General features: G+C 50.9%; 1 protein-coding gene across 7 annotated transcripts in view; it reads right to left on the bottom strand.

Moving 5' to 3' along the window:
• The window catches only part of CTIF (cap binding complex dependent translation initiation factor), a 294,145-nt gene that overhangs the window by 205,163 nt on the left and 70,782 nt on the right, over positions 1-18,200 (bottom strand). For all 7 annotated transcript variants that reach the window (XR_006195575.1, XR_006195576.1, XM_042911713.1 and 4 more), the window contains exon 2: positions 13,158-13,364. Coding sequence is in view for 5 of the 7 variants with exons in the window: in XM_042911713.1 (XP_042767647.1) it covers positions 13,158-13,337 (180 nt within the window). In the remaining 2 variants the exon portion in view is untranslated. The remainder of the gene's footprint in view (positions 1-13,157; positions 13,365-18,200) is intronic.

Raw genomic sequence — 18,200 nt, 5'->3', positions numbered from 1 at the left:
TTTCAGAATAAGAAGTAATACATATGTGTACATATACACACGTATTTTTGAATAATGCATATACACAAATGCATGTATATATTTGCATAAAATGTTCAAACTACTGTGAAAGTAATCCCTCTCCTTTATATACTTGCAGCGGTTCCTCCTTTCCTGGTCGGGGGCTGGCCAACAGGGTAGGGGATGGCCAAGACATGCAGCGAGACTACTGGCGGGGGAGATCACGCACCCCTCATTCCATCCTGGGACAACCTCGCAGAGAAAGTCTCCCACCCCTCTTTCCAGGTGTCCCAAACGCTTCACCCCCAGCTGCACAGCACTGATGTGACATCCCAGAACAGTGATTCGTGGGTGGGCGCACCTCCTCCTGGGCTCGGCAAGGCAGGGAAGGGAGCCTCCATGCAGGGAGAAGCAAGCAGAGAGAAGGCTGGGGCTTCACCCACTTCCAGATGCAACCTCACCCCTGGCTGGGCTTTCCCAGAGCAGTTCCAAGCTCCTGTGAGATGGCCCTGCTTTGTCAAAGTCATCCTTAACTTAGTATCTGCCAACCAGAAGCATTTCCTGGGTGCTTTCAGTGTGGGACCGGCAACACGCACCTTCCTTCACAGGTGAGGGGAGATGTCCAAGGGAAGACTGTGCCCTTGGCAGGGGGCTGGGGTGGGTGCAGGGAAGGCAAATGGGCAAGTGGGGATTCCCAGAGAAGCGTGAGCCCGGGTGTGGACGCAGGTGGGGGAACACCGGCCAGCGCAGAGGCAGATCTCAGCAAGCATGACTCTCTGGCCAAGGCAGTCAGAGACCTTTTCTGGGTAGACAGGGTCAGAAGAGGGGGGAGCGACCCTAGTAGGGGAGGGCATCATCAGAGCTGTGTTAGGGAAGGCTAACTAGCCCGGGGGGCGGTGGGGTGGGGGAAGTGCAGGGGGAAAGCAGGCGAGGAGGCTAGAGTCCAGCGTTCGGGTTTCCACTGGTAGTCGAGGCTGAGACGGAAATGAAGGGAGTCTGAGAGCATGGTACAGACAGGCAGCAAGCAGAGGGGCTGATCTGTGTGAACGAGAGCAAGATGGTCAAGTCTGCAGAAACCCACCCCAGAGACCCAGCCGGGGCTGGATACAGGCAGGCCCCTGGGCGAAGCTATTGGAGAGGGGACTGTGGTCCAGCTGTGTGCAGCTTTCCTGACCCCTGGGGGAAGAATTAAGTGTGAATCCCTACACTTATCCCACAAAGCTGTACCCACTGAGCTTGTGAGGCTCCCACTTCCCACCCCTGAGGAAGCAGCAGCCCCAGGGACCTCTTCTCTGCTGCTGCTCTCCGGTGCCCAGTTGGGATGAGGGTTCCTTCCCTGGTCCGAAAGCCCCTTGGGAACTCTCCCTCCTCGACTCCAAAGCTCCTCCCCACCTCTGCTGGGACTGCTCTTAGTCTGCAGCCCCCACCCCCTGTCTCCCCTTCCCCTTTTTGGAGCCATTGTCTACAAAAGTCTCCAGATATAGACCTTCCCTGAACTTGTCCTTATCTGTAGAAGATGATTCCAGAATGGAGACAAGGGCCCCCACCTCAAAGCACTCTCATCTGTCCCACCACATGCCTGATTCCAACACTAGAGAGTTTCTCCTTCAAGGTAAACTGGTTTACAGCTAGGAGCAAGTCCTCTGCGGGAAGAGATGGTGTACTTCTGAAAAGGTCATTGAATGTGAAGAGGCAGGAAAAGTGGGAAATTTTTATAAATGGAAACGATGAACATCGAATTCATGAGTGGTGGCGTAGGGCTTCCACTGTGGCTGCTATAATTCATTTTTTAACGTTTATTTATTTTTGAAAGAGAGAGACAGAGACAGAGACAGAGACAGAGCACAAGCAGGGGAGGGGAAGAGAGAGAGGGAGACACAGAATCCGAAGCAGGCTCCAGGCTCTGAGCTGTCAGCACAGAGCCCCACGCGGGGTTTGAACCCACGAACCGTGAGGTCATGACCTGAGCCGAAGTCGGACGCTTAACCAACTGAGCCACCCAGGCACCCCCTGCTATAATTCATTTCTTACTTTACAAAGCAGAAACACAAATGGCACAGCGTTAAGATGTAATAAACAGGGGAGTACAGATGTTTATTCTATACTCAGAAGAGATGCTTATTCTATTATTCTTTGCTCTTCTCAGCACATTTCAATTATCTCACAATTCAAAAACAATTAAAATCAATTCTCTGTCATTTGCGCCCCAAAGGGGACAGTATTTTAGGAGCAGACTTGGTGGAAGATGGGGGAACCACTGAGCACAGTGGGGGAGGCTGAGGTGCTAAACATGAACCACCCCACTTCTCAATGGTACAAAGTCCCCCCAGGGGTTGTATTTCCCGACATCCAAGGAGATTACCAGGCTAGAGCCAAACCGGCAAGTTGACTCCGTACAGGATGAGACAAAGAGATAATCGATAAAACAGCATCCATGAACAAACAGATGTACGAATGGGAATTTAGGCTGTAGATTATATAATGATAAGGATAGCGTTTCAAGGCAGGGGAAAGGAGAGACCATCCATAAACACCGGGATCGAGACAACTGGAGGAAATTGAGGAAAAATTACGCTGGGTCTGCCCCACGCTATCCATCAACAGCACCTTCCAAGTTGATCAGCCTCCAAGAGACAGGTTTTAAACTACATCAAAATCTAAAACTTCTGTGTGACAAAAGAAATCAAGACCAAGATGAAAGCCAAGTGAGAGACAATTTGCAGCACATACAACGAGAATAATTCGCCAGAATATATAAAGATTTCATTTACATCTAGGCACTGTTCTAAGCCGACTACGTAGAGTAACATTTATTTTTCATGGAGATCTAGGCACGTTCATTATGCCCACATTGCAAATATGGAATCTGAGGCGTAGCATAGCTTGCCCAGAGTGACACAGCCAAAAAGTGGCAGAATGAGTACAGGCATAAGCAGCTTTTAATTCAAAGAGCCAATAAAAATGTTGGATACTAAATGTAATGTGTGATCTTGGATTCGACACTGAACCAGCATTTTTTTTAATTGTAGTAAAATACACAGAACATAAAATTTACCATTTTAACCATGTTTAAGAGTAGAATTCAGCGGCATTAAGCACATTCACATCATTGTGCAACTGTCACCACCATCCACCTCCAGAGTTTTATCATCCTCCCGAACTAAGACTCCGTCCCCATCAAACACTAACTCCCCAGGGCCCTGTCCTCCTAGCTAACTGCCACTTTCCCATTCCGCTTCCATTCTCTGTGGACTTTACTAGTCTAATGCCTCACAGAAGTGGAATCGTACAGTATTTGTCCTGTTGGATATGGTTTATTTCACTAAGCATGAAGTCCTCAAGATTCATCCAGGTTGCGAATGTCATAGGATTTCCTTTATTTCCTTAAGCTTCAATCCTAGTTCATTGTATGGATAGACCACATTTTGTTGATCTATTCATCTACTGATGGACGCTTGGCTATCCACCTTTAGGCTATTGTGAATAATGCTGCTAGGAATACGGGCGTGCAAATAATCTGCTCAAGTCCGTGCTTTCAATTCCTTCGACTATATATCCAGGAGTGGAATTGCTGCATCACATGGTAATTCTATGCTTAATTTTTAAGGAACCTAGAATTTTTTTTTTTTTTTTTTTTTTTTTTTGGCCACAAAGGGTATAATTGGGAAAACTGGTGAAATAGAAGATTAAATACAGATTAAATAATAATACTGTTTCAACGTTTATTTCCTGTATTATGATTATGTAAGAGAATGTCCTCGTTCTTAGAAAACACACACTGAAGTGTTTAGGAATCAAGGGGAATCTACAACTTACTCTCAAATAAATCAGAAAAATCTCTTTATAGAATCTCTCCCTCCCTCCCTCTCTGTCTCTTTCTCTCACCCTGAGAGAAGAGAGCTAGAAAGCAAATGCTGGAAAATATTAACGATTGGCTATTCCGTGTGAAAGATATACTGGGACTCTTTGTAGTATCACTGTCATTTTTATTTACATCTGAACTTATTTCAAAGTAAAAACTCATTGAAAAAGTCATCTTATCCAGGGCTTTTTAACCAACGGGGTGGCAGGACCACCCAGAGAGCAATTTGAAAGTCACGTGGGAGCCACTACTTTCTTGCAATGCCCAGAAAGGGGACGAGACTTCCTCACGGAGCTCAGGCATGGGACAGCCAGCAGCAGAATCCCACTGGCCTAAAGACTGAGCTTCTCAAAGCCAGGAGCAAGTTCAACCGCTTCCTTTACGCTGGGCACACGGGCTCACTGACTAGGAGGGGAAAAAGAAGAAGGCGAGGTGGGGGCACACGCTGGCTGAGAGCCCATTCTCCATCCACGTGATGCTCCAGAAAAGCCTTGTGTGTAAGGGGAAGGAGGTGCTGTCCGAGACCTGAGATTTGAGAGAGGAAGAAAGCCTTTTTTGGTCCTATCTTAAAAAAAAGAAAAAAAAAATCCCCAACTTTCGTGTTGTAGAGGCAGCATAATGTAGTGATTAGGAGCTTGAGTTCTTGAGGCAGTGAATCTTGAGTACCTATTCCCGCTCTATCAGTTACTCTATGACCTTGGATGAGCCACTTTATTCCTAAGACGCAACTCCCCCACCTGTAATAACTAACAGAAACTAGCAACGGTAGGGGGGTTAAGTGTATGGCAACCGGAGTAAGACCACCCGGTTCAAACCTCAGACTGACCACACACTTCCTGTGTGACCTTGGGCAGCTTATGCAACTTCTCTGTGCCTCAGTTTCTCCCCCGCCCCCTAAGCAGGCAACAATAACAATACCTTCACGGAATTGTCGTGAAGAGTAAATGAGTTAACTTGGACAGGCTTCAGTGTCCTTTGTTAGTTACTGCTGGTCTATTTAGACTCCTAGAGCTCAATGCTGGACCCTCTTCTCTAAGCCCCCTCACTCTCGGCTCAAAATGCCATCCATATGCTACTACTGACAGACGTTTAAGTCTCCGGGTCATTCCTTTCCTCTGAACGCCGCCTTTCCACATCTCCCTGCTTCATCAGCACGGAGACATTAATGCTACGTTAAACCTTTCACGTCCCAAAACTGAACTCTCGAGCTTTGTGCCCCAAAGCTACTCCTCCAGGGTTTCCCGTATCTCAGGTCTGCAAAGTCTATCCCTCCATCTGCTCAGGCTAAAATCTTCAGGGCTGTGCAGTAGAAAATCCTATTATTCGGGCACCATGATAGGAATCATTGTCAGGTAGGTGTCCGACTCTTGACTTTGGCTCAGGTCATGATCTCACGGTCCATGAGTTCAAGCCCCCCATTGGGTTCTTCACTGACAGCACGGAGCCTGCTTGGGATTCTCTCTCTCTCTGCCTCTCCCCCTGCTGGTGCTTTCTCTTTCTCTCTCTCAAAATAAATAAATCAACTTAAAAAAAAAAAAAAGAAAATCACGTTATCTGTACCTTTAAAGTATAACAAGTATCTGACCACTTCTTAGCACCTGCACGGTGATCCCACTGCCCCAAGTCACTATCACCTTTTGCCTGGACCAACCACATGGCTTCCTGGTCCCCCCGCCTCCTCTTCTGACCCCTCCCCTTGCCATAGCTTATTCTCCACACAGCATCCCGAGTGATCCTATTTAACTAGTCACATCATGCCCAACCTCTGCTCAAAACCCTCTAGCGTCTGCCCAGTGTCACTAGAGAAAAGGCCAGAGTCCTCCGTGGGGAGGAAAAGGCCCTCCAGATCTGGCTCTTCTAGGACCCTCCCCCTTGCTCACTTTGCTCCAGCCAGATCGGTCCACAGGCTGTTCCTCCAAGCAGAGCACCCTCCCCCACCAGCGCTGTGCCATCACATTCCCTCTGCCTGCAACACTGCTTCCCAGGCGGGCTCATTCTCTCACCTTCTTCAAATCTTTGCCCAAAAGTCTAAGTGAGCCACCGGGGAAGCCCAGCACCACCCCGTCTCCTGCCCCACTCAGGTGTCTGCCTTCTGTCTTTCCTCACTTGAAAAGAAGGGCTAGGGGTTGGGGTCAAGGATTATGGTCCATTCTGTTCTTGAGTTTCTCCCCAGAACCTAGACCAGGGCTTGAACGAACAAATGTTAGCTCTAATTATACTTCACTATTTAGCCGACAGTGACTGGCAGAAAAAGAGCAGGTTGAAATGATGATACTTTAGGCCGAACCGCCAAATGACGTTTAGGAGATCATGCTAACTAAACAAGTAAGCTAAAAATTATATGTATGCTAGAAGTTCAATTTCATAAAAGGTATATAAAGGAAAAAATAATACATAAAAATGACATTAGATTTTGTCGTAAAGTTATGGTGGGCTTCTTCGTCTATTTTCTGATTATCTCTATTTTTCCAGTTGTTGCTTTAAAAGTAAAATATAGGGGCGCCTGGGTGGCTCAGTCAGTTGAGCGTCCGACTTCGGCTCAGGTCATGATCTCATAGCTTGTGAGTTCGAGCCCCGCGTCAGACTCTGTGCTGACAGCTCAGAGCCTGGAGCCTGCTTCGGATTCTGTGCCTCCCTCTCTCTCTGCCCCAACCCACTCGCATTCTGTCTCTGTCTCTCTCAAAAATAAATAAACATCAAAAAAAAAAAAAAAGTAAAATGTAATTGTAGGGGTGGCTCAGTTGGGTAAGCGTCTGACTTCAGCTCAGGTCATGACCTCACAGTTTGGTTTGAGGGTTTGGGCCCTGCATCGGGCTCTCTGCTGTCAGCGCAGAGCCCACTTCGGATTCTCTGTTCCCCCGCCCCCGCCCCTCTCCCACTCAAGCTCGCTCTTTCTCTCTCTCTCTCAAAAATAAATCAACATGAACAAATATTAAAAGTAAAGTAAAATTTTTAACTTCCTAAGAAATGACTGGTAATCAGACTGAAGAGCAACCTCACTAGAAATTAAGAAAATGCAAATTAAGATGCCAAGAGATGATTTGTCCCAATACGCTGGTGGTGGTGTGAAAACAGAACATCGTAGAAAACAATTTGGCAACAGCTATTAAACTTGATTCTTCTTCTCAGCATCTACCCACATAAACACTTTCATATGCGCATGTTCGATAATACTCACGGACATCTCTAACGTCTCCAGGGGAAAATTGAGAAGTTAACCTGAATTCCCATCAATAGGTGATTGTTAAAGTATGGGACATCCATACTGTGGACTACTGTATAGTCGTTAAACAGAACAGAGCAGATGTAGAAGGGCTCGTAGAACCCCTAAGGCATACGGCGAGGTGAAAGATGTAGGTTACTGACCAACATATTCACTGGTTATGATTTATGACTTTGAAATAATGTATTTCTATAAGTCTGCGTGTGTGTGTGTGTGTGTGTGTGTGTGTGTGTGTTGGCAAAAGCATTAAAAAAAGGTGATGAAGTTAACTCATTCATCAGGCACTGAAATGAGGTGGTAGCTAAGGGAGACTTTGTTGCTAATATTAGAATTCTTGTGTACCATGAGAACGTCCGCGTATAGTACTTGTGTAATTAGAAATAAATCGCATCGCTAATTAAATGAGTCCCCCATGCACAAACATCCCACGATGTCCCTCAAACTCACTTCTTCAGTTAAGCTTTGCATGGGTGGTCCACCATTGAGTGCTTCCTCCTATGAGTAAAGAGGGCACGGGAGAGGATTCAAAGGGCAGGAGGGAATGAAGGAATGGGATAAAAGGGGGATGACGGAACAGCGCACGGGGAAGGCAGAATGAAGGAAAAACACGAAGAGAAAGAGAAGGAAAACCACCGTGAGTGAGAGATGCCACACCAGTCTGAGTATCTGCATCCCACTCTTTACACCTGCACGGTTGCCTCGCTCTTGGTAAGGACACTTCGCATTTCACACAAAACCCAGGACCTCCAAGTGCCTGATGACATCAAAAAGGACCGTTAAGAAGTTATTTCCACCCTCACTCGTTCTTCAATTGACCTGTTAACAGAATTTATTGGAAATACGCTTTCATTCAATGTATCTGCTCTTTACAACGTCTCTACATTCTATCCATCCAACGGTGGAGCTCAAGGCAGGTGGCCATGGAAGGGTGGGGAAGGGAGACAGACATGTCCCACCCATGGTCATGGCTGTCAGCCTCATCAGGGCTTCAGAGTCAAGTGGGGGCTTATAAGAAGGCCAATGTCCAAGCCCCTCCTCATTCAACTGAACTTTAGGTGGGGCTTGTACATCAATATTTGTCCAAGCTCCTGGTGTGATGAAAACTGCTTTGAAGCTTTATGATGGTCCACTAGACCGTCCACTAACTTCAGGAAGTGCCAAACATTTCCCACTTAGTAACATCCCAATCTCTTCCACAAAAGGGTAATGGTAGGGTCACCTGGGTGGCTCAGTCGGTTAAGTGTCCGACTTCGGCTCAGGTCACGATCTCGCGGTTCGTGAGTTCGAGCCCCGCGTCAGGCTCTGTGCCGACAGCTCGGAGCCTGGAGCCTGCTTCAGATTCTGTGCCTCCCTCTCTGTCTGGCCCTTCCCCTCTCGAGCTCTGTCTCTCACTCTCTCTCTCAATCTCTCTCAAAAATAAACATTAAAAAAAATTTAAAAAAACAGGCTAATGGTCAATGAGATTTAGAGTCCTATTACTCATTCCATAGGGGAAGCAGATCTTAATCACCCAACAGCCTGTTAGTGACAGCCTGCACCAGCAGGAAACCAGAAGTGGGTAGGGAAGCTACCACCAAACAGTGTGGTTTGGTCACTTCCCACCTCTGTACCCCAATCTTCTCTCCTGCAAAATAGGATTATAATCCTCCCTTCTCCCAAGGACAGAGTGAGGACAACTTCCAGGATGTGCCTTTGTGGACTTGGAATCCACTGGAGGGCAGACACTCCTGAAATGTGTGTATGGTAGTTGTGCGGGGGAAGGCATGTGATTTTAAATATGGTATCCCAAAAGTGCTGGGAAACTTAGAACAAACATTCTCTTGGTTATGCATGTAAAGAAAAGGAAGCTTACTGGCCCTATCTATGTCTCTCTCTCTTTCTCTCTTTCCATTCATTCATCCTTCCTTCTTTCCATCCATCCATCCATCCATCCATCCATCCATCCATCCATGCATCCATCCTTCTCCCTAGTTGTTGCTAAAGAAGGTGTGGGGAAAGGGGTGCCTGGGTGGCTCAGTCGGTTAAGCATCTGACTTCGGCTCAGGTCATGATCTCATGGCTTATGAGTCTGAGCCCTGCATAGGGCTCTGTGCTAACAGCTCAGAGCCTGGAGCCTGCTTTGGATTCTGTGTCTCCCTCTCTCTCTGTCCTTCCCCTGCTCATGCTCTGTCTCTCTCAAAAATAAATAAACATTAAAAAATTTTTTAGGGGCGCCTGGGTGGCGCAGTCGGTTGAGCGTCCGACTTCAGCCAGGTCACGATCTCGCGGTCCGTGAGTTCGAGCCCCGCGTCGGGCTCTGGGCTGATGGCTCGGAGCCTGGAGCCTGTTTCCGATTCTTTGTCTCCCTCTCTCACTGCCCCTCCCCCGTTCATGCTCTGTCTCTCTCTGTCCCAAAAATAAATAAAAAACATTGAAAAAAAAATTAAAAAAAAAAAAATTTTTTAAAAAGAAGGGGTGGGGAGAACACAACTGTACAAGCATCATGAGGTATTTTCTTCTGTCAACCGTCATCTCTCAGATCTTAAAAAAATGATCTCACCAACTGAAAAGCAACATGATTCTCTATTCTCTCAAGTTTTCTCAAGGTTTCCAAGATTCTTAACAATTTTCCTCTTCCAGAAACATCAAAATACCACTTCAGACAGGCCGATGGAGACATTCTGAGGGTTTTTTTTTGGGGGGGGGGGTTGGCTTCCATTTAAAATAGTCATCAGGTTAAATAAAAACAAGCAAAAGTGCTCTAGCAGAAAGACTTCCCACAAAGTTGTGTCAACAGAGACTTTATTTTTTTTTTTTAAAGAAGCGTGTTATATAAACACATCTAACCCCAGCCTTACTTAGAGTTGTCCACAGCTGCCCCTTCCTCTGGAGTCTGCACCCCAGCTGTCTTTGTGGGTGTACGGGAGCAGGTTTGGTGGGAGTGGGATTAAAATGTCCCTCCTTGGCCAGCGCCTCACAAGCAGATCCCAGGACCCTGCCAGGTTTTGCATTCTTGCAGGGAACATCAGAGAACACAAAGCTTAAGGAATGCATCAGATGTTACAAGTGGCCGTGTTTTCCACGCTGCTTCACAACAAACATCTGTTTCAAAGCCCCTGCAGATGTGGACCTCCAGGCATGGTCAGTCCCGACCTATCCCCTATGCCCTGAGTGAGGGCACGTCTCTATTTGCTCTATATCTTGAGAGCTCAGCCATCACCACAGGGAGGTCAGAGACAGCAGGAGGGCCCCTCCTCCCAGAATTCTCTCCCCAGTGGCTGCTCTGGGAACAGGAATTCTACCATTTTGTAAAGTATTCCTCTGGGGTGAAGCTTCACGGCATCCTCGGACCCTCCACCTGTAAAAGCCTATTTCACGTTGGAGGAGCCTTCGAAGGATGTCGTGCCACAGGTGCCCAAGGTCACCCTGGGTGTGCACAGTGTGGGAGGCAGGCCAGCCCCGCGCCCCGTCCGCAGGGCCTGCTGCTGGGGAAGTCCACTCTGGGATGCTTCCGGGAGTATGCACGAGTCGGTTCACCTCATTCTGCCCCTTCCCGCACTGCACGACCCAAAGACGTTCATTTCCCTTGGAAATTTTCCAGTCTAGTCAGACCGCCCTGCCCCTTCCATTCCAGGTTATGATATTGTTGACTGTACATCAAACGTGATTGAAAACTGACGCATCATCAGACAAGACACTTCCTCCTCGCAGTCACCTATGGACCCCCAGGTCACTCACCCCCACCTCAGTCCCTGTTCTTCTTGAAGACTTTGCTCCTGGATCACTGCCGCCTTCTCCGGCACCTGCCTTTCTTGGTGACGCTGATGTCAGTCACCGTGGTTCCCGTGCCCTGCCATCGGTTCCACCGCCCCTCCCTTCCTGATGTCTCCTCTGCCCAAGTACTCCGATGCTCGTGCCCAGACTTTCGGTGCCAACTCCTGCACTTCCTGCCCTGGACTCCAAACACCCACTCCCCGACGCTTCCATTTTCTGCTCACTCCTTCCGGTGCCACGATTCTGGTAATTCTTTGACTTCCCAGGCCCCCCAGGCCCCCGTCCACTGACCCTCCACCCCTTCCGTATCTATAACCACGTCGGGCCCTCACTCCTGCCCTTAACTGGCTCAGTGTCAGGGAATGTCACTGTCCTGACTCCCTCACTCCCTCGCCCTTCTCTCCCTGCACTGTCAGCGCCCAGAGAAACAGTCCTGGCTAAACTCAGTGTTGTAACTCTGCACCTGCACCCGCACCCTCGTGGCTGAAAGTAGCCGGAGAAGCTCACAGCTGTGTTGCACCACCAGCTGTCATTCTGGAAGCATGGCTACAAGCCTGGAAATCTCCCTCTGCGATTGTGGGTGAGCCGCTGGGGACCGGAGCCAAGGCCAAGCCCTGTCATCTACTCAAGGCCACTGTGCAGCCTCCCCTCTACCCCAGACCACTCCCATCAATGCACAACAGGCTGTGTACGCTCCTGTTTTGACCTCACTTCCCCCAAGAACACATCTCCCCCCTTTACAGCAAACGCCTGTAATACACAGAGGATCTGTATCACCCTCCCCATCTCCAACCCATCTCCTTGACGTTTGCCCCACCACTTGACGTCACCCCTCTAGTCAGGGTCCCCAGTAGCCCCCACTGCTTGGGGAGGTCATCCTCAGGCTTCCTGTTCCCTGGCCTGGCAGCCGCAGTCCACAAGGTCAGCCCGCCCCACCCCCATCTCCTCGAACACACCTTCCCCAGCTTCCTGCACTCCACCCCGCCTGGTCTTCCTTCCTGGTCTTCCTTCCCCCCTCGGCCAACCCCCCTCCTGCTCTCTGGCTGGCTCCTCCTCCCATCCCTGCTTTCTGGATGTTGGCAGACTCCAGGGTCCATGTGACCCCATGGTCTCCCTGACTCATCCCCTCTGGCTCTCCCCCTTTCTCTGTACCTCAGCCTCCTCGCTGCCTCTGGAATACTCTTCCAGCGGGGCCTTTGCCCGAGATAGCTGCACAGCTCACCCCTCCACCTACTTCGGTGACATCTTTCCTGATACCCTCTTTGAAACAGCAAACTCCTCCCGACCTTCATCACTCCCCATTTCCTTTTCTGAATTTATTTTCCTCCGCAGCGATTGTCACCCACCCGCAGGATGTAAGTCCCAGGAAGGCAGAGCTTTATGCCTCTTTTGCTCCCTTCCAGACGCCCAGCCCTAGAACAGAGTCAGACACAGGGTGGGTGCTCAATATACACTGTGGAGCGAATAATGGACACGTTAGAAGCTTCTACTAATTGTGATTCAAAACTTCGAGGACACTAAGGAAAGCATCACATATGTTCCCACCTTTTCTCTTTCAACATTCCTGAGGAAGCAGAATAATCTCCATTCACCAGATAGGAAACATCAAGGCTCGGAGAAGTTGAGGGGTGTGCCAAAAGTCACACAGGCAAGCTAGAAGCAAATCTGGAACCAATTCTTAAACAAATATCTACCGGGAATTGATGGCGCTGAGGAAAGATGCGTGCGATATGGCCACTACCCTGCATGGCTCACACTTTATTCTCGAGAACTCAAGATTTCCAAATCCTGGCCCAGAGTCGGCTGAGTCTGGGCTGCCAGACTAGCCCAGGAGCAGATGGCACCAACCTGAAGTTCTAGTCAAAACGCCTCATGCGCCTAACTAGAGCTGGCACGCACAGCCCCCTGAGGCCTGAGACAGACGGCATGAGACTCAGTTCTGTGGCCGCCAACAACTGCCTGTATTTGAGATCGGAGAGAACGTTCACAAGTTACACCCTTATACGGTGTGCATTCCCGGTAAGCTACAACCTCCAGATCTCTTCTAGAACACGAGCTTGTGGAGGACAGGGAACAGTGCCTAGCCCATGACAGGAACTCTATAACCACGCGTCCAGTGAATTGTGAGTCTGGCCAGGCCCCAGCTGCCCAGCCCGGTGGGATGGAGTAGAGTCGGAGCAGGGGGGCTTCCTGCCTGGATCCCGTGCTCTGCTGCCTGGGGCCATCCATGCCAGGGCCAGGCGGCCACACGCTGCCCGGATTTGGGATTTGGAACCACGTTCGAGTCTGCCAAGGCCCCCGCACCTGCGCAGCGCTCACCTGGGAGATGTGGGACTGGGTCTGCTCGCTCTCGCCGTCCCCCTCCGTCTTGTCGGCCAGCAGCCCCTGCACCTGGTACTCGAGCACGTAGCTGTCGATGAAACGCTCCAGCTCCTCGATTTCCTGTGAGCGGCTGCTCCCAGCCTCGGACGAGGCTGACGCGGCGGAGGAATTCTCCATCCCTCCAGCTCAGGGGCTGCGTCCGGGCTGCAGGAGACAGAACAGCGGGCTCTGTGAGACGTAGCTGGAGGCGGGGATGACGCCCCACTCGAGAACTACTCCCCGCTCCCGGAACATTCTCTCACCCATTACGGCACCTTGGCCTCCCAACATCGCTGAGAAGTCAATGGCGTGCCAGCTGGCCTTCCGTATGAAGAATATGCTGCAACTCCCCTTGTACACAAAGGGAAACTGAGGCCCGGAGAAGGCCGGTGACTTGCCTCACTGGCCGACACAGTAACTTGTGTGATAACTCGTGTGGTAGCTGGACCTCACCACCTGGGAAAAGGCAGAGGAGGGACCCAGCCTACCACCCAAGCCCCACTTCCCAACTGGAATTAGCAGAATCTATCACATACCAGAATGAAACAGACCAGAGGCTTTGACGTCCTTGACCCAAGCATTAGGATGTAAGGGGTCCCCAGACACAAACCCTCTAGGTGGCCTGGGTCCTCCAAGAAAATGTCTCCTTCTAGGGGCACCAGGTGACTCCGTCAGCTGGGCGCCTGATTCTTGATTTTGGCTGGGGGCACGATCTCACGGTTCGTGACTTCGAGCCCCGCGTCGGGCTGTGCGCGACAGCTCGGCGACTGCTTAGGGTTCTCTCCCTCCCTCTCTGCCCCTCCCCCACCCTCTCTAAATAAATAAATAAATGAAAATGTCTCCTTCTAAAGAGATGTTCCCTCTGTGGACACCACACTCTCCTCTAAATTAGCTCAGGCCTCTAGGCCTTAAGTTGTAGACACAATCTCGCAGCCTTGTTAGGATGTGGCTATCAGGGCATGCCGTGCTCAGTCTATAAGGACGTGACTGGCTATTGATGGTGGAACACAAAAGGCCTGGTGGAGGTCTGGGAGGGCACGGCCTAGGCACGGACGCTGTCTGGCCACCCTCCACAGGTGCGTGACTCTCTCGTTAGCCCTTGGGCCCTCTCTCTGTGGTGGCCTGGCATGATGTGGTGGGCATTCCAGGATACCTGCTGAAGTCCGCCAACATAACTGCCGTCCTTCCTGACCAGACTGGATGGAGCCAGCCACTGCAGCGGCCCAGGCCCGCAGGGACACCCCCACTGCCCACTCCTGTCCCCCGAAGCTCCCACCGGACCCCACCCGGAAGTGGGGAGAACCAGGACCTTTCTCACCTCTGTGTCCCTTCCCACCTCTGTGTCTCTTCCCACCAAAGACCCTCCCCTTCCTTCCAACAGGCTCTAGGCCAGATGGGAAGGGGCTTTAATGCTTATCTGGTGGCCCTTTCATCATCTGCAAATTGGTGCTCTCCATGGGGGAATCTGTTCAGCTGGAGGAAGTACAACCCATACGTGGTTTCATCACCAGAACTAGCAGAATGGTCTCAAACTACCACCAGTAGATCCACAAAGGAGACCCGAATAACGCACAGGACTCTGGGACCACAGGGGGTTGCATGCAGCTAGAAAGTGACTATTGATAATAAAGGCAAGGCCCTGGTATGTTTAAAGGAACACTTGAATTTCAAAACCTTGGATGACTGAGAACTTTTTTGGAACGTAGTTATTCGCCAGTTACCAAGGGTTTGTTGAGTTTTCAACTGTAATGGATCCAAGACGGGGAAAGGAATGGTCTGCTGACTTCCAGAAATGCTGCTGAGACCATGAATGTGGACTCCCTCAGGCCCCCGCCGGCCTTTTCAGAGGCTGGTGTTGGCGATGGGGAGGAAGAACTGGCCGAGGGGACACAGACATTCCTCAATGATTTCCAGGCTTGGGTTTTGGCTTTTGGCTGCTGCCTGGGGCCCAGCCTCCCAGGGACCCCAGGCCAGCTACAGAGGGACTACGCAGGGCTTGCTCTGGGCTCCTGAGCTCGGCAGCCTGCGGGGGCTCATGGGTGTGTCCACCCGGCCCGGAGGGAAGAGTCCAAAGTTTCAGGCCAGGGTGCCCTCATCAGAGTGAGGCCAGGGTGGCAGTGGGTCTGCAGAGAGTCTGCTCTGATTGGGAGAAGCGTGCCTAGTGGTGCAGGGCCACAGTCAGAGGTGACGGTGGGGATGTCCCATGCCCCTTCCTCCACCTGCCATCCGAGACCTACAGTGGGTTTACATCCCTCCTACCACCAACGCCCACCTTACCTCTCCTGCTCCTGTGGTTGCCCATGATCCCCTCTTAGCCCACTCCTTCTCCGGGCCATACGCCGTGTGTGGTAGGCAGAACCCTAAGAGGGTTCTGGGTGTATACCTTCTCCCAGTTACTCAATCAAACACTAATCTAGGGACTCCTGGGAAGGAGTTTTGCAAATATAATTACATTCCCAGTCAGCAGACCTTAAGACAGGGAGATTATTCAGGAGGGCCTCCTCCAATCACAGGAGCCCCTTCAATCTGGGGTGGGGGGTAGAGACAGAGATTCAAAGCAGGAGAAAGACCCCACGCGTTGTTGCCGGCTTGAAGGAGGAGCACGTACAAGGAGCACAGGCAGCCTCCAGGGATTGAGAGCACTCCCCGGCCACTGACCGGCAAGGAGAAGGGGCACCTGGGTCCTACAACCGCAAGCAAGTAAATGGTGCCAACATCCGGTGAGCTTGGGAGCAGACTTTGTCTCCCAGCCTCCAAACAAGAACTGACCTTGGCGGACACTTTAACTTCAGTATTGTGATTTACTGAGCTGAACTTCTGACTTCTAGAACGGTGAGGTAATAAGCAGGTCTTGTTTTTAAGCCACTAAGTTTGGGGGTGCCTGGGTGGCTCGGTGGGTTGAGCGCCCGGCTCTTGGTTTTGGCTCATGACATGATCTCACAGTTTCATGAGTTCGAGCCCCGCGCTGGGCTCTGAGCTGGCAGTGCGGAGCCTTCTTGAGATTCTCTCTCTCTCTCTCTCTCTCTCTCAAAATAATAAACTTTAAGCCACTACGTTTGTAGCAATTTGGCACAAGGCCATAGAAAACTACATGCGATGTTCTTTCCGCCTCTCTGCTTCTGCTCACACTGTGCCCCTCACCCAGAGGCATCTTCCCCTTCCCCCCTACTTACAAAATCTAGAAGTGTTTACATTCACAGAATACTAGAACAGCGCCCCAGAGGCCACCTGGAGACTAGCCCAATTCCCTGCTTTCAGAGCGGGCTAGTGGGCATTATACTGTGACTTCTAATGATTAGAATGGCTAATGTGTCCTGTGCCCGCATCATGTGACAGACACTCCTTCCAGCACTTGATATGCCTTCACCCACTTGCCCCTCACAATAACCCCATGAAATCGGTATAATTACACTACTTAGAAGAGAAAACGGAGGTTCAGAGAGGTTAGGTTACTTGCTCAAGTGCGCACAGCACAGCTCCAGGTTGGCCTACACCTCCCCGCCTCTTCATCCCACCTCCTAGCAGCCTGTTTGGGCTCTCAGGACACCTCTCACTTCTCATTCTCCGCTACCCTTCCAGAGCCCAGGCGATTCTTCAAGGGCCATGTGAGCTTCTTACTCCCCACTGGGCCGTAGGCTCTAGAGGGCCCCGGCTCTGTGCCTAGCTCAGTGCCCGGCCCTGGGCAGATTGCCGGCCTCAGGGGACTGCAATGATAAGGCTGATGTCCAGAGAGGGCTGAAAAGGAGCTGCCTGCAGGAAAAGCTGGTGTCTAAAGCCATGCCCATTATTCCTTGAAGGCTTAAGATCTTATCAGGGGCCTCCTGGCACACTTTCCAGGTACAGGCGGAGGACTGGGCTTTGCAGGAACTAGACAGGAAGAGTTTCCAGGGGGATCAGGTGCCCGGCCCCGCCCGCAGCAGAAGCACTGGCCTGCCCTGCTGGACTCTCCCCTAGGCTCTCGCAGGCCCCTCATAGGACCACAGCACAGTCCCGTGGGGGAGCCTGGGGTCAGTGATCACCGAGGAAAGGGACAGGCATTGACACCCATTCCCAGCCCGCATTAGTCTGGTGCCCAGAAGGAAAGAGAGGACTCTGTACACAGGTCACTTGTCTTGGATGCCTTGTGTGGTCTCATCTCTGCTCGGTGCCTCCCCCCCAACACCAGTCAGAGTCATACAGTGAGCCTGACTGCACCTCCCCCCAGCTCCCGAGCACCTTCTGCCCAGGGCTTCTCAGACACATGCCAGTAGATGCCTGCAGGAACCCACCGGGGGCCTGGAATCCTGCACCCTGGACGTGGGAGGAGTTACCAGCTCCAGGGGCAGCCCTCCACAAACACTCCCTCCTTGGTCTCTCTCTCAGATAACAACTGAAATGTGTTCTTCGTAATCTTCAGCAGGTCCCAGTGGACTGAGCCCAGCTGCCTACGGTGGTGACCAGATCCATAGTACCCCTCTGCCCGGCCCTCCCTGCTCCTATGTCACTCTCCCCAGGGATGCCTGTTCTTGGGGTACGTCCAGGAACTCTGCTTTCCCTGAGGGAACCAGGCTAACGTATCACCTGGGTTCATTTGTACATTCCAGAATGAGTCCCAGCCAGGGAGCCAAGAGGCCCCTCTTGCAGCAGAAAGGCCCAGCACTTTACCTGTTTACCAGAGAAGAGGGCAGAGGGAGAGGGAGGGGGTGCTGTCCACATCATCTGTCTGCTCAGCTATCAGGCTGGAAGTTCAGGCAGGCACTCGCACCCCCAGTTTTTTGTTTGTTTTTTTTTTACATTTTATTTATTTTTGAGAGAGAGCAAGAAAGACCAAGTATGAGCAGAGGAAGGGCAGAGAAAGAGGGAGACACAGAATCCGAAGCAGGCTCCAAGCTCCGAGCTGTCCACACAGAGCCCAACGTGGGGCTCGAGCCTATGAACCACGAGATCATGACCTGAGCCGAAGTCGGACGCTCAGCTGCCTGAGCCACCCAGGTGCCCCACTCACAGCCCCAGTTTTTAAAA

Source organism: Panthera leo, chromosome D3 (assembly GCF_018350215.1).
Source record: "Panthera leo isolate Ple1 chromosome D3, P.leo_Ple1_pat1.1, whole genome shotgun sequence".
NCBI lineage: Eukaryota > Metazoa > Chordata > Mammalia > Carnivora > Felidae > Panthera > Panthera leo.
Note: the sequence above shows the minus strand (reverse complement) of the source record. Positions and strands in the feature narration are given on the sequence as shown.